This window comes from Rissa tridactyla, chromosome 14, assembly GCF_028500815.1.
Source record: "Rissa tridactyla isolate bRisTri1 chromosome 14, bRisTri1.patW.cur.20221130, whole genome shotgun sequence".
Lineage (NCBI taxonomy): Eukaryota > Metazoa > Chordata > Aves > Charadriiformes > Laridae > Rissa > Rissa tridactyla.
In genome coordinates this window covers 3033128-3049767 of record NC_071479.1, presented here as the reverse complement: position 1 = coordinate 3049767, position 16640 = coordinate 3033128, and the positions used below count along the sequence as shown (strand labels likewise).

General features: G+C 58.6%; 1 protein-coding gene across 2 annotated transcripts in view; it reads right to left on the bottom strand.

The window, feature by feature from the left end:
• The window catches only part of NOTCH1 (notch receptor 1), a 44864-nt gene extending 28596 nt beyond the window's left edge, over positions 1–16268 (bottom strand). For both annotated transcript variants that reach the window (XM_054220767.1, XM_054220768.1), the window contains exons 1-2: positions 16042–16268; positions 14225–14306 (exon numbers count right to left, since the gene is read on the bottom strand). In XM_054220767.1, coding sequence (XP_054076742.1) covers positions 14225–14306; positions 16042–16099 — 140 coding nt within the window. In that variant the 5' untranslated portion in view covers positions 16100–16268. The remainder of the gene's footprint in view (positions 1–14224; positions 14307–16041) is intronic.
• Between the last annotated feature and the right edge of the window lie 372 nt (positions 16269–16640).

The following is a 16640-nucleotide window of genomic DNA, read 5'->3' as shown; positions in this document are numbered from 1 at the left end:
GCTGTTCCTGCCCACGCTGCGAGTCTGAGACGTGGCAGAGAAGAGCATGGCTGCTGACGAAGCCATGGGATCATCCCCTGCTGTTTCCTCCCTGCGCAGCTCCCAGAGCTCACTCACAGCCAGAGACTCTCGAGCTGCATTTAAAAGCCTGACGACCGCAACAGCTTCAGAGTCCCGGCTGCGGAGGAAAGCCTGGAGACGAGCCTCGCATGCAAAGCAAGAGATCAAAAACCAGGTGAAGAATAAGGCCAGCCCAAGACGTAGCTATTTTTCATCTCTCCTAGGTCTGGAAAGGCTGGATTCAGCAGAGCCCGGTTCAGCTCCCAGCCACGTTGCAACCTCATCATACATCCCACCTACTTCTCCAGAGGCTTAAAACCACTCCTGAAGCTCAGCCCAGGGAGCAAAGCTTTATTTTCTGTAAAAAAGATACCAGTGGGTGGTGACATCAGGTCTCCCAGGTGAGCAGACATGGAGGATGCGACGTCGCTGCAGGCTCAGCCAGGTGAAGATCACCCTGTGGTTTTTCCTTTGGCATTTCCCAAGCGAGGGCTACCCAAACCAAACCCCAAGCAGCTTATGGAAATTAGCAGAAGAGACATTAAAGCTATGCTTTAATTATAGATATATGCGCTGGCAGAGGACAGGGCGGGTGCTCCAAGATCAAAACAGCTCAGAAGAGCCATTAGAAACCAGCTCCGAGGAGGTGAAAGGTGGCCAAGCTCCCCAGGGTCCTGAGGAGCCCCTGTGAGATGCCCGGAGTGGCCAGCATGGCCATGCTCCCGGTCCCATGCATGACGCACGCCCCATTCCCGACCCAGGCAGGAACGGCTAAAAATACCGGTGTCTCTCCCTCCCCTGAGCACGCAGCTGAGAAACGTTTCCGTTGACTCACTAACCTGCTGAAGAGGCACCAAACGCTCCAGGCGCGACCCACCCTGCCGTTTTAGACGGTGACAGAAGGTGACGGCATCCCGACCCTGGTGACGGCCGAGCCCTGCTCCAATGCACGATGCTCCCTCTCCCAGCACCGTGCTGGCACACGGAGCAGACAGGGCGGACAGTCACAGCTCTTCACTTCTAGGATATTTTCTATATGACTTAACCAAGGGACCTGTCACCAAAGCACCGGGCAGGACAGGGAACAGGGATGCAGCAGCTGGTCCCCATCCCCGGGGACGGGGATGCTGCGTGTGCTCCTTGCAGGTGCGAACACACTGATTTACACCCCCCGCGAGCGTTTGGGGCTCTTGTCCATCCCGGTGGCTTTTTGTTTCGGGGGGTCAGGCAGAGGCTGGGGGCTGGATTCCCACAACACCGGGCTGCGACGCGTCTTCCCCCTCCACGCCGGCCCCAAGCGAGCACCCGCACCCGGAGCGCAAACTGCTGCGAGGGGGGAGGCACAATTAATAATGCGCTGCGCTCCCAACCCATAAATCTCTGGCACGATTCACGGGCGATGTGAAGGGTGATGGAGAAGGCCTTGTCCAAGGTCAGACAGCGAGTCCCGGGGGACGGCCTGGGAACGGGAACAGCGGCCCCAAATTCCCACCCTGGCTCCCAGCGCCGAGCCCAGGCCAAATCTGGATCTGCTCAGCGTGGGCACGTGCATTTGTTGTGTCTGCTGCACATCCTTAACGAGTTGCAAACAAGGGCCCAACGCTGCAGTGATTTCAGCAAGGCTCCAGGAAAAGCTCGGCGGATCGTGTAATCAAAAGCATGAACGAGCCGCAGAAATATCAGAGTGCCAATATCAGAGCCCTGCTGCCACGCCGCTGCCCCGGCTTCGCATTACGCACGTGCTTGCCGGGGTGCTGCAGCTTCCAGCACCCCCACGAGCGGCACCGGCAGAGTCAGGGTGCCCATCCTGGCCCCCTGCTAGCCCGTGGCCACCACGCCGGGTGCTCCGGTGCGCGCGGCTCCGCCGGCCCTTTGTTCGCTCCTCCCCGCTCGCAGCGCACAAGGCTTTTCCTCCAACCCACCAGCAACAGGTTTTGTCCCTCTGCAGCAATGCGGGCACTGAAAGCATCCCAAGGCAGATGTTTCTCCGACCTCTGACCCAAGACTAATGTTTTCCTTTCTGCGCTAAGCTGCCATCTGCCATAGCCGGCACAGATGACACCCAGGCGCTCCCGCCGCCCAGCCCTCCCCGGCACGGCTCCCGCATGGCAGCACAGGGGCTTTGTTCAAATTTGGGATGCGTCAGCCCTGCACAAGCACAGCCTGGGGGCCGGGGGGGTGTTTCAGAGGTGCTGGGTGCATGGGGGATGCCCTGGATGGGGAGGGCTCAGTGTGCACCGCCCCGCAGCTGAGAACGGCCACGCTCACGCCACCCACTGCCTTCCTGCCCGGCCCCAGGGCGTCCTCCCAAGGGCTGAGACTGTGTCAGGGCTGGAGCTAAAACCCACTTTGGGCTTAAAACTCACAAACTAAACCAACAAGCAAAATGAAAACCAGGTGTCGGCTGAAGCACTGCCACCAGACATGCAGGGGCTGCCCCCTGTCCCCATCCCATGGAGGGGCAGGTCAGGGGGGCAGGAGGGGACGGGGGGCTGGCGAGGAGCCCCATCCCAGCCGCCAGCCCCGCGTCCAGGCTGCCTCTTATCTGCGCTGCTATCTCATAACCTCTTCCTCACCCTCATCTGCTGGAAGCATAAACGGCCGCGGTTGTTTTCCCCAAGGTACGAGCACCGTGGGAAAGCCGAGGAGGGGAGGCTCAGCTCTTTACTCCAGCCCCATTTTGAGGGTACTTGAGCCTAATGGGGCCAGGAGGGTCCCCGCTGCCTCTGCGGCAGCAGCGAACGGTCTCCCCCGCCGGGGGGAGCATCGCCCACCCTGACACCCGTCCCCTGGCGCAGGCTGGGCTGTGCGGGATGCTGCTCTCTGCTCCGTGGTACCCGTGGCCCGGAGCAGCCACCCCAGATGAGCCACCCTCCTGGTGCCCCAGAGTCTCCGGCAGAGCCCCCCCAGCGCAGAGGTCGTTCAGAAACCAGGACCGTGACCTTGCGTGGTGCAGAGGGTCCCCACCGACAGACCATCACACCCGCAGAGCCCTGTGTACCAGCAAACACGCTGCACGACTGAGCTGTGCCAGCACGGTCCGGACCCCGCAGAGCGAAGCAAGTGGCCAAACGTGAGCGGGACACTCAGATTTCACGTGTTTGCTGGCAACAGCTGAGGGAAGGAGAAATACCCAGCAGGAGAATCTCCCTCACCTGCACGCAGACCACAGCCACTGCAGGCTGCTCACAGCCGCAGAGTGGTGACACGACCCTACCCCATCGTCCCCACACCTCCCGGGGTAACTCTCACCCTCGGGCTCACAAACGGGAACCACAACCGCCTGCTTTCACACCTTCCCCCGCGCAACCCCAGCAGCTGCCGACCCCGGGCGTTAAGCTCGCTTTCCATCAGCCATCCACGCACAAGAGTCACTTTTCCAGTTGTGCCAGCGTCTCCCTGCCTGGCACAGCCGGGAAGCAACACCCCAACTTTCTCCTGAAGTTACACCCTTCCCTCTAAGAACGCGTTTCCTCGGTGCCAGCCCGGCGGATCCTGATCTCCTCCAGCTCCAATCGACCAGAGAAAGGGCCAGTGCTCAGGGATACGTCTCGGTGTCACTGAGGGAAGAGATCTGTTTCTTGCTCCATCTTCCCATTCCATCTATTCCATTCATCCCTATTCCACCACCTCCCCATGAGCCCCTCCCGTGTTCCTGCACGGTGAGCCCCTGGCCCAGGGTGCCCAGAGAAGCTGTGGCTGCCCCATCCCTGGAGGGGTTCAAGGCCAGGTTGGACGGGGCTCGGAGCAACCTGGGCTGGTGGGAGGTGTCCCTGCCCAGGGCAGGGGTGGCACTGGGTGGGCTTTAAGGTCCCTTCAACCCAAACCAGTCTGTGATTCTGTGATCATTGGAGATCGCAGGTGCACATGACTGTCTATGGGATGGCTTCCCAGCGGCGTCATCCCACCTCAGGAACACCCTGCTGAGTGTGGGAGCACTCTCCGGAGCCAGGGGAAGGCAGGCAGAGAGCCCTGGAAAACGGTCCTGCTGGGAAAGCAGAGCTCAGCACCCTGCGCTCTGCTCCCATCTCCTGCTCTGGCATCGTCACCCTGCTCGGGGTGACACGGCACCCCTGCGGCCAGCAGAAGGAAGATGGGTGCAGGGAGACAAGGAACACTTTTGGACGCTGCCCTGAGCTCCCTGGGGCACACGGGGCTGTGGATGCTCCCTCCTGCCCTGGCAGCCAGGGGCTGGCGGGGGCCGCTCGAGCCCCCTCCCGGCAGCGGGCACGGCCGGGCTCCCCGCGCCCCACCTGCAGCTTCGCTCTGTGGCTTCTGGCACATGCATTCGTTAGGAAACCAAAGGCTTCGCCACGGCTCCCAGGAGAGCCAAGGCAGAGCTGCCCAGCTCCCCCTCGCCCACACGGGGCACCCCGACCGGGCGATGCACCCCAAAGCTCCTGCCGGCCCTGCTGCACTCCCCCGGCGCCAGCACGGCCCCACAAACACCGCCGGCAGCCGCAACGCCGCTTCCAGCACCAAAACCCAGCGCTAGACCAAAACCGTGGTTTTTTATGAAGTCCCATCCAGGTCCTGCTTTATTAAACACTCCAGGACTCCAGCCTGGGAAAAAAACAGAGTTTCACACAAGGAGGGTGGTTGGCAAAGCAGCAGGTTACTTCGAGTGACACCAGGTTAATAAAGCAAGAGCAGATCTCCAGTCTTGTTTAATTAAAAAAAGCAAACTGCAATCCGAAGTCTTTGATGTGTTTTTTTTGTTCCACTTCATTTTTGACCTAGCCCAAGCCATCTAATTGAGATTTTAAGACCCAGACTTTCATCTGGAGAGAAACTAAAGGAATTCCCAAAGCTGGATATACTCATGGACAGGAGTGAGGAAAAACTCCTTCTCCAGCGTGAAGCAGAGAGGGGGAAAAAAAAATGGCTTTGTTTCTTAAGCAGACATTAGTCAGGACAGTTTGGGAATCAAAGTTCCCATTGTAATGAAAAACAATATAATCCCATTACTAAGCAAAGTGGCCAGGCTATTCACCGGCTGGTAATGGCTACCTGGGAAGGAGCTGCCTTTCAATGGAGCTTCATTCACAATAAACATGAAAGATGTCGAAGGAAGAGACCAAGACAAAACTTGCCTCATTCCCACCCTCAACAATGGCTGCTATGAAATATTTTTTTTCTCCCTCCCCCCGCCCCAGTTGATGTTTTTTATATCCTCTGCCGGTGCGGATCCGCACGGCCCCATTGTCTGTGGGAGCGGGCTGCCCTGCGCGGCTCTCCCCGCTCCGCCCCGCTCCCTGCTCCTTCTCTTGGAGGAGTCTCGTGATGGGGTGACCAGGAAGGATGCGCTCCCAGCGGAGGATCCCCAGGGAATAACCTGTGCTGAGGCCGGCAAATGGTCCCACCGCCCACCCACGGAGCAGGGGCGAACACCCCTGGGCAGGCCCTCAAGCAAGCGCCCACAGGGGAGACGGGTGTCCCTGTTAGACACCATTAAGTTACTCAGCTCTTCTTTTCCAGCGGCTGCGGCATTCCAGAGCACCCGCTGCAACTGCTCCATGCTTCAATTTTTCATTTGGAAACATGTTCCCTTTAAAAATGTTTTATTTTTTTAAGCCAGCAGAGGGAAAAGTTGGAATGTGGGGGAGATGAGGAATTCCCACCTCCCCGAGCCACCCGCCAGCCCAGCACTGCTGCTGCCCGAGGCCGCTCTCCCTTCCCCACCCCTTTTTTGGGGTAAATGCCCATTTTCTCCCACTCTGCCCACTCTTGCTGCCTGTGCAGGGCGAATTCCCGCTGCCGTGCTCCCGGGAGCTCTGGCACACATGCAGTGCCGGTGTCACCGTCTCACTAAGCAATGATGAACTATTTTTTTTTTTTTCCCCTTTTTCCCCTCAAACCAAGTTTTGGCTAAACACCGCGCTGCCCGAGAGCCAAATATGGAAAACTCCCACCAGGGACACGCGTGACCCCACCATCCCACTCTTCTAATCCTGAACATTAAACTTGAGATTAGGATCTGAACAGCCACCGAGAGTTTAAACAAGCTATATTTAGCCCTGATATTTATAAACGGGAGGAGAGGGGGTTTTGCAGAGCACACGGGTGCCCCCGCGGCACAAACCCTCCCCAAAGGCAGAGCAAATCGCGCCGGGGACGTCTCGGTGAGACGGTGAGCGGGCAAAGATGGCAACGGCCAAACAGCGACGGACCCAGCTCCTCAGAGCCACAAAGCTGCTGGTTTCTCTTTGCAAGCAAAGCAAAGCTCCCAAAAATAGTTATTAGCAACGAAAATAGTTATTAACAACAAAAAACCTCGCCCCCTTGGAAACTACGGCCCGAGGGACGTAAAGCACCTCCGAGCAGACGGGTATCTGCTCCCGGGATCTGTATCCTGGGATTTCTGTTGCTGCTGAGTTTAACCAAGGAAACGGCAAGGGAGGGAGGGAAGACTCTGCCTCCGACACCTTTTGCCGGCAGAAATCCCTGTGTCAACATGACGCCCTCGCCGAGGGAGCGGGGACAATGGTGGCGGCTCTGCCCTCCGGCCGCAGCCCGCATTCCTGCCCCCCTCCCCTGGAAACCCCCCTTTTGTGGGGAGCAGCAGGCCCTGTGAAAGGGCCGTCTGTCGCCCTGCCTTTTGACTTGGAGGTCTGTGTCTAACATTTTAATAGGGGCTGGGGGCCGGGGAGAGGCCCCCCCTTCTCCCGGGTGCTCCCCCGCAGGGTCAGTCTCCCAGCCCGCCCCGAAGCCAGGGGCTCGACGGGCAGCGGGTGCGAGGCGGGAGCCGGCGGTGCTGCACATCCCGCTGTCGACAGCCACATTCCTCCACCTGCCCCGAGAGGAGCTATTCCATGGGTTAAGCGGCCGTCAGAGCGTTTGGGAGGCTCTTTTCCTGATCCCCTTGAGCAAGGATGCACCCGTGGGGCGGGAGTGCTGGGGACATGCTCTCCTCCACGGCTGCCCATCAACAGCAGACTGTTTCCGTCTTAAAATAAATCACTGCACGCTCACAAACACTCACCCCCCCCAGGCAGCGATGCCAGCGGGGAACATGTGGTCCTTGGGGTCCCCATCGCCCCGCTGACGCAGGTGCTGTCGGCTACAGGGACGCGGGACAGGGCAGTTGACAAAGTGAAGACCCTCTTTTGGTTGCTCCACTTGGGGACAGTCGTGGTGGCCACAAGTGGTGTCACATCACGCCAGGAGGATGACGAGGAATCAGGAGGCAAGGCTCAGCCCTGCAGCCCTTGCGACAGCCTGGGACTGATCCTGACCAGCCCTGGAGGTCCAAGCAAAGCCTGGCACCGCCGCTCTCACCTGGCACCTCCATCTCACTTCAGACCAAGCCCAAAGCACCAGGTTCCCCAGCCCATCAGTGCTGCCGGCACCCAGCCCTCCCAGCCCACCACCACCCCCGCTTGCCTGCAGGGTGCCCCTTCTATTAAATAAGGGCAAAGTTATGGCATCATTAAAACTTAATAAATCCATTTCCCATATAAATACCATTAAATTCAGATTTTGGGGAAGGGAATTAGGGTGAAAACTTGTTAAAAGAAAATGACTTCTGCACAAATAAATTTTTGCAACTTGACTGAGCGTGAAAGTTTCCCATTAAAATGCAACTCCGCTCCCTTTGCTGGAAATGTGCAAGAGCCTAATAACCAGGGCCTAAACATTAACTGTTTAACTGACTTTTCCAATATTAACTCCAGGCTGCCGTGGGGGGAGGGGAGGACGTGATGGGTGAAAGCTTGAAGCGGACTTAATCACTGCTGTGCGAGGGGAGCACACCCAGCCCTCGCACCGCTCACCTGCTCCCAACGGCCCTCCGCAGACAGAGGTGGGACATCGCCGGCCACGAGCAGGGATGAACCCCACTGCGTGTGGGGAGGATGCTGCTCCGTCCTGGGGCAGGGCTCCCCGCAGGACCCAGACGGATCCTTCCCCCTAAAGCCCGTGTGTAGGATTGAGTCGTGGTCCTGCTCCTGCACCTCTCACGCCGAGCACGGCGTTTACCGACAGGCACCTCCATCACCTAATTGACCTCCGTGAGCCGGGATGCGCCTGGCAGGTCGTGCTGCTCCAGCTCACACCAAGACAGGTTTTGATGTTCAGATAAGCAGCAGCACGTGGAGGGAAACCGAGGCACTGAGCAGACCTCACTTGATGTACATGGAAACCCTGACACCATCCTGTACTGCAAACCCCTGCCATGGGGCACTCGCCAACACGGGGAGGTGAGACGAGATCCACCAGACAGCTCCACCAGACACATGGTAGAGCTGTAGAGGGAGGCACTGCAATGGGTCCAGGCGCTGCCCTGCACCGGGGAAGGCAGAGTCCACACAAGGGCACACAAGTCTGAACGGGCACCGTCACACCTTGGCTAGATGGCCACTTGGAAGCAGCGCCGAGCTGCTCTACCAGCAAGACTCAGATTTCAAAGTAAAGACTGGGGTGTCCCCAGGTGGGCATCTCTAATTGTCCCTGGGCTCTCCAAGCAGGCAGATGTGAGCTGCCACGATCTGGTGCCACTAAGACCTAGTGGAGTGTTGTGAAGGCTTCCCAACATCACACACGATAGAATCACAGAAGGCTTTGGGTTGGAAGGGACCTTAAAGATCACCTAGCTCCAACCCTCCTGCCACAGGCAGGGACACCTCCCACTAGACCAGGTTGCTCAAAGCCCCATCCAGCCTGGCCTTGATGTGCCAAGAGAGTTGTGCTATGAAGTCCAAGCAGGGCTTCCTCAGCCCTTCAGAGCCCCAGCTCCGTGCCCCTTATCAGACCCCACTGACGCCGGCGGTGCCAAAGCCCTGACTCTCACGTCTCTGCTCCTGGATGCCTCTGAGCTCAGATATCCAAGAAACAAAAATGCAACACCCCCCCCTCAACACCAGAGCAGCATTTCTACTGCTCATTCCACATCTTTGGCCAGCGTGAGTAGCTGCAGCTTCACCCCAGACCCAAGTGCGAGCACAGCCCCGGGCTGGTGAGTGCCCAACACAACGCCCATGGCCAGCAGCCCTCGGGATGGTGGTAACACTGACCTGCCACTGCCAATTCCCATCAAGGCCAACCCCAAGGATGGAGCCCTTCCATGCATGGATGGACTGCGGAAGCTGGGATGCCTCTTCCCCACAGCAAATCCAGGCTCACAAGGGCCCTGTGCAGCGGGGTGATGTCAGGGACCTGCAGAATTTTGGCACAGCCACTTCCAGGCACTGGGGCTCGGTGCTTTATGCCAACGGCATGCCATGAGATGAAAAGACCATTTGGAAAGTATCTGGAATCACCCCAAACCTTCACCTCTCCAGCCTGATGGTCTCTCTAACCCTGGCCCCCAAAGCGAAGGGCTGCAGGAGGTCAGCCCCAGGCTGACCTGGGCAGTGGTGAACATGCAGCACAAGTGTCCTGCGGTGCTGCCCCATCCTCGGCAGCAGCAGGAACCTGCTGGACACAAAGCCACGCACCTGCAGTGACGCAGACAGACCCCAACCACCTTTTTGGCCCCTGGGACGGAGGCGGGACTCAACCGAGACCCCATTGCAGATCTGCGTTCCTAAGGGGCGTTAAGTTGTATCCCAGAGGCTCTTCCACGCCGCAGCCCCAATACATTATCTAAAACCTTCACCTGGAGTTTGGCAACACGTTAACTGTGGAGAAGTCTCCATCCAGAGCTTACCAGCTCTCGGTAACTGCACCCCGAGGCTACTCCCTCGTTAAACACACCGATGCTCTATAAATTTCACATTCCACTCATGTACACATGCCGTTACCATTCGGGACACCTACCAACACGAGCAAAACGAGGGTCAGCACACCTCCAGGCCTGGAAAGAGCAGGTTAATTTCCAAACAATGTTATTTTAAAACTTGCTAACTGCCTGCTGATTATGTTATCCAAGCCCTTAATTGGTGAATAGCTTGGCCTTGCAAGGACCAAGCATGTCTGCCTCATGCTACATACAATAAACCATAACAGCCTTGGAGGTGAGACCAGGGCGTGCAGATACAAAAGGATGTATTGTGGCTTCCAGCATGTAGGAAGACAGCAAGTCAGAGGTTTCGGTGGAATAAAACATACCCTGTGTGATGAAGCAAGCCACCTCCAGAAGCTGCCCATGGAGCAGAGCCCCGTGCACTGCACCACACCGCGGGATCACGCGTTTAACAGCTGCAAGTACCTGGCGGGGAATAGCCCCTCTCATCTCAGGTGATGGCCACCACGAATACCTCATCCCCTCCGCATCCTGGGGAGCCCCTGAGCAAATTCATCTCAGCAGGCATCACCCCACCTCTCCTGCTCATCTCCGTACCGCAGGCACTGCTGAGGGACCTGCTGAGATATCTCCTCCTGAGCATGACCCGCACTGGCCCCTGCCCAAACGCGGTGCAACCCTCTGGCCATCGCAAGTACCAAGCCAGGAGAAAAATCAAGCAAAAAAACCCTCAGCCCAACCAATAAAATCCCAAGGCAAGTTAGCGGGAGTCAGTGGGACCACCTGAGACAACGGATGACCATCACGACGCCTTGCAGAGAGGAGAGATGTAAACAGAGATTCTTCTAGAAAAGAGCCAAAAAATCCCACTGCTGTCCTAGTGACCTCACCAGCTGGGCTTCTCAGCTAAGTTTCTCTTCCACTGGAATCCGCAACAGGTGACGCTTTTGTATTTTTAATCTACCCTCTTACCCATTTCCACCTTGTTCTTTCCGAGAATGAGATCAGACTCGAAAGAGCCATCAAGAGTTCTCAACATGGCTGAATCACCGCTCGGCTACTTCTTTAAGAGCTTCCTCTGGTTGATTGTTCAACACTCCACCCTCTTCCTCTCCAGCACGGAGACTGCATTTTTTCTTTGTTATTATTTCATGGAAATAACGCTGGGTTAAAGCACATGAGAAAAAGCAAACCAGAAGGAAACTTCCGCCCTTTACAATGAGATAACAATGACTGAGCAGTTGAATAACTCGAAGGGCGCAGAGAGCTGGAGGGCTCAGGTCACTCCTCTGTCTTCCTGGTTGTCTCCTGAAAGAGTTTTGAGCTAAAATAATCATCTCGTCCCGCTACGGTCTCCCCTCTGAATGTTTCTTCTAAGGTTTCTGGCCCGCTGCCCGTGGAAGCTGGTGGTGGCAATGGGCACCAGCTCAGGAGCCATCGCCCCAGCTGAACTACAACGCCGCGCTGATTCGTAAACAGAGGAAGTACTTTAGCAAACCGACTTTTCCCCCTTTTCAGCGCAAGCCTAGTGATTAATTTAACTTATTCTTTTCCTTTGCCGTCTCTTTGGCTTCTCCGGGCAAGAGTATGACAACCCAGGCGCAGCTCCTCTGACTCTAATGGTGAAAGGCTGGTGGAGCGGGGTTTGAAACTCAGCCCTCTTTCATGCCATCTGCTTTTAACTAGCGGAGCAAGGGAGGTCCTGGGAATAACCGTCACATGGCACAGCGATCTAAAATCAGCCCCACTCATTTGCAGGGATGCCAGGCAAAACTATGGTTATCCAACCGTCTAATTAGGAGCTATCCCTAGAAATCAAAACGACCTTTTGGAAAACCTTCTCATTTTGCCTGGGAAAATGCTTCAGTCAAAAGCGAGTGCCTTTTCTGGAAAGCCGCAGCTCCCCAGCGCCGTGAAACCACACGTCAAACACCGCAGCAGCCGTCGCCTGCTGCTCCGAGCCCTCCGCAGCCCGGACCTTCTAAAGCTCCGGATCCGGTGCGAGTGTCATGCGTGGGACGGAAACACCCCGCGCCTTCGGCTGGAGTCTGGGCACGATGCACCGAACTCCGCCGCTGCTCTTCCAGCACTGAAAGACCCAACCGCCCCTGCCAAGATGGAAAGCAGCTCCAAAGGCGGCTTAATTAGGCCGCTTCTGTCGCGAGCCCTCCGGCCGATCAAATGCTCCGTCCCCTCCATTCAATTAAAGCCCTGCATGCCCCGGACTGCCTGGCAAAGGGACAAGCAAGATAAGGCACCTGGAGTTTTACAAACTATCGCTGTAAAATAATAAAGGCGGAGAAAGCTCCTCGTCTCGCACCGGCGATTCCCTTTCCGTAACAGGGCTGATAACTCGGTTTTGGTGTTATCAGAGCCGTCTTCACGTAACCCAACTAACTCTCTCCCGCCACAAACGCCGGGACACTTGTCTGCTGGAGTAGCGTCTCCCTCGTACGCTATTTATTTCACTCCACTTTCTAATTGGATTTGTGGGGGCAGCACAATGGGGCTTTATGGCCAAACTTTGTTAAGTGCCAGGCCGAGCGGAGATGTGGCCAGCAGCCAAAATGGTGCATTTCACGCAGGCGCCAAAGGGCAGTGCCAAGCTTTTCTGCGTCTGGTATCTGTGTTCTTGGCTCTGCTTTGTTTAAGAAGCTTGGAAGCAAAACTCCTCGTAAAGAGATATTCAAACAAGTGAAAAACCAGGATTTTGCGAGCTGCTATCAGATACCTTGGAAAGTTGCACCTCCTCCAGTCTGGCAGTGCCTCTAATATCTGCCCCCATCGCTCACGGAGCGCACCCCGCACGGGACAAGCACTGTAACACACTGTGAGCACACCACACTGTGCTTTCCTGCAAAAAAATAACTCGCACACACTCGCGAAGCCATCCCGGCGGCTGCCGCCAAGAGAGAGACGGTTATTCACAGCTAGCAACAATGAAGTTCTTTAAAGTTAACTTTTTCTCTTAAAAAAAACCCACCCCGAGCCTACTTTGGAGGCTTCTCCTCCAAATAGAGCTCGCACACATCAGATCTAATTAGATTCCATCACCATCTGCACACGAAATGTAAATCAGGAGTTGCAGAGACTTAAGAAAAAAAGGGAAGAATGACCACAAGGAAAAGGAGGGGTGTAAGGTTGGGGAGGGGGTGGAGGGTTGGGCATTCTGGGAAGCCATACATGATTAGTCACACAGCATTAATCTGCCTCCCTTAACAATAGCTGCCGAATTTCGACCGAATCCCAGCTGTCGCTCTTTGAATGAAAGAAAACAAGATTTAGAGCGTCAAGCGTTGGTAAGGGCTTCTGTGCAAAAAAAAGTGGCGTGCATTCATTAGTGGCTCACAAAGGGACCCAGCCTTTGTCCATTAAATTGCTCATGTGCCTGATTGATTTGCTGATTTATTTGCACCAAAGAGTTGGGGGGCTCAGCTTGGAGAAGGGGGCGGGAGGTGCCCAGCTACTGGGCAGAGTAACGGCACCCAGGCGGATTTGCAAAAAGCAACACACATTGTCAAGGGAAACTGCCATTCAACAGGTTGGGATTGGAAATGCCTTCAGGTTCCTCCGCCGAGGACTTCCTATTTGGAAATTTGGGGTGGGTGGGAACGTCTCCCCGCCTGCTCTCGGCTCAGGCCACGTTCAACAGGCAGAGGGGAAATCTGGCCGGAAAACAGAGCCTTGCCCATTCACATTTCTTTTATGGAATAGTTTTAAAAAGGGAGCTGGAGTCTTATTCATTTCTCTTGGTTATTGTTCCCTGGGAGCCTGGAGTGAATCGGCCATCGCTGCGGTGGGTCGCTGGGTCCTTCAAAGAGTCCCAACGCTTTACACATCCGTTTCCCCCACAATCGGCTTGGAGAAAGCTCCTGCCCGGGTGCCAGGTCCCACCAGGAATGCCGAGCTGGACCGCAGCTTGGCACCGGTGCCAGCAGGGCTGCGGGGAGGAGGTGGCCCTGCTCCCCTGCCTGCCCCGGGTGATGTCCTGCAGACCCACAGACGCCAGTGGGGCATCTCCAGCAGCCAGAGCCACACCATGAAACCTCTCTTGAACATTTATCAGACGTGTACTGGACACTGCAGCAGGAACTGCCAGGGTGCGAGGGACTGAAAGGCAACGCTTCGGGGCCTGGAGGGAGTCGCTGGAAGACAGACAGACAGACAGACAGCCTCCCTCCCCGCCCGACGGTCCAACAAGCGCCGCGGGCTGGCCCTACCTCCTGCTCCATCAGCAGGACAGTCTGCATAGGTTAACACCAGTAAAACATGGCCCTTTGCCCATGTTTTTCCACCCAGCTAGGAACAAAGCCCGATCCTGCCAGACTCGCAGCGACTCCTACACAAGCAGGTTATTCTTGCCACTCAAGGAAAGAAAACGCATCTTGCCCTATTAAATCCAGGGCCTTCAAAGCAAAGTCAACATGCATGTCAATACTTTGGTCGGGGGAGATGAAAATCCTCTGCCTCCTCCATACTTACTGGCACACCTCCGTCCCATTGAGAAAAGTTTCACACTTGCCCCCGTTGAGGCAGGATTCAGCAAGCTGTGTGCACCGTAAACCTGCAAACAGAAGGAGAGAGTTAGCCACAGCGCGAGTGGCGGGGGGGCGGCATCCCCTAGCGTCACCTGGGCCGGGGACAGGCTCGCAGAGATCCCCAGAGCACCCTACCCCTGGAAGCCTGGGAAGATGGGGGCTGCAGCACCCGGCGGCCCCCACCCGCGGGCTGACGGAGGCAGGCAGGGACCGCATGGCCCCAGCGCTGAGAGGCTCACCTAAAAATAAACTCAGGGTGGGCTTAAGGGTAGGCTCTGCCTTCTCCTCCAGCGGGAGGACTGACAGAGAGAAACCCCAGATCAGGCCCCTGAGTGACAAATGCCATTTGGGAAAAACCATCTGCCCGAGGGCCCATTAGTTGCCATTAACTCAGTAACGAAATGAGTCGTCCGACACAACTTGCTATGAGTAGAGGTTTCATTGTCTGGCCCTCAGAGCCAAATTCTGCACAGTTACCACAGCAACTCGCTGAAAGTACCAGAATCGCTTCCGATTTCCACCACGGCTCGCTCTTCCCCTTCTCTGCCCCGCTCGCTCTTCACGGTAACCGGTTCTGCGACACGCGTGTGCAGCCAGAGCAGTTTCACATTGAGCGACTACAGCTTCGCACCGCCACCGCCAGAACCAAACTTCTCCCCCTGGACGGCTGCTGAGCCCTCGGGGATACCCCGCTGCCCTCGGGGCTCTGCCCCCTGCCCGGGGACCCCCTGCTGCCCTCGGGGCTCTGTCCCCAGCCCCGTGTGTCCCAACGGGGGATGGAGTGGGGTGCTGGGGACCACTCTGGCCGGGCACAACTTTCTACAAACTTTGGCTCCGAGGAGCCAGGGCCCAGGCATGGCTCTCAGCCCGGTGTGGAGCAGGATGACGGCAGCCCCTCTGCCTCCCCTTCCCAAAATCCACCCAGGACGTTATCGCGACGGAGGAGGCTGCTCGCCCGGCCCCAGGACGGGAGAGGTGGGCATCGCAGGGCCGCGGGGACATCGCAGGGTCCCGGCCCCCCCGGGGCGGGCAGCTCCCCGTTCCGCTCCGCATCTCCGGTCACTTTTAGGGCTCTTTACCCCGGCCCCGACCGGCCGCCCCCGACGGTCGCCCAGCGCTTTGCGGCGAAGCGCTGAGACCCGCCCCGGGGCAGGGGCGGGGGAGGGGGGGGGGGGCGCGGAGGGGCCCCGGCTGACTTTCAAGAAACAGGAAACCGAGAAAAATTTGCAAAACGGTCAAAAGCTCTCGCAGAACAACAGGCAGGAGCGCGGCCGCCCTGCGCGCACCTCCGCCGGACCGAGCCCGTCCCCAGCTCCGGCTCCCCCCGCGCCCCGCTCCGCCCGCCCCCCGTACCGAGCGCCGCTCCCCGCGACGGCAGCGAGCGCGGCTCCCCGCAGCACCCCCCGGGACCGAGCTCCGGTTCCCGGCGGCCCCGAGGGCCGTTCCCCCGCCACTTTCTCCGCGGGCACCGAGCCCCGGCCCCCCCGCGGTGCCGAGCTCCGCTCCCCCTCCACGGTTCCGGCCCCGAGCTCCGGTCCCCGCCGCAAGAGCCGAGTCCGGTCCCCCGGCATCCCGCGGCACCGAGTCCCGGTTCCCACGAGGACCCCGCATCCCAAACCACCCGCTTCCCCTCGACGGTTCCGCGGCTCCGGCGCCCGCGGTGCCCCGCGGTGCCCGGCCGGGAGCGAGGCACACACCGCGCCCGGCCCCGCTCTCAGCAAACTTCCTGCCGGTCCCGGGTCCCGTCGCGGCGGCCCTCACCTCGCGTCAGGGCGGGCAGCAGGAGCACCAGGAAGCCGGGCGCCAGGAGCCGCTCCATCCCCGCTCTGCTCCCGCCGCTCACAGCCGCATAGATCCGCGGGGGCTCGGCCGAGCCCAGCCGAGCCGGTGCCGCTCCGCGCTGCCCCGCCGGGAGCCCCCCCCCAGACACACCGCGACCCAGCGCCGAACGCAGCGACTCCCAGCGCCGGCGCCTCCCGCGGCTGCTCAGCCCCGGCGGGCCGGGCCGGGCCGGGCGGGAGGGCGGGGGGGGGGCGGGACGGTGCGGGGCGGGACGGCGCGGCACGGGATGGGACGGGACGGGACGGGACGCTCCTCCCTGCCCAGCCCGGGGGGCTGCCGCTGGGATCCCCCTTCCCGCCACAGAGGGTCCCTGCGTGGGGACGGAGTGGGGCTGCGGGCTCCGCGCGGCCCCCACGGGCACCCCCAGCGCAGCCCCCCCACATGCAGCCACCGGACACCCCGAGTTTCCCCCCTCCCCTCCTCAGCCACCGGACACCCCCAGCGCAGCCCCCCCACATGCAGCCACTGGACACACCGAGTTCCCCCCCTCCCCCGCAGCCACCGGACACCCCCAGTGC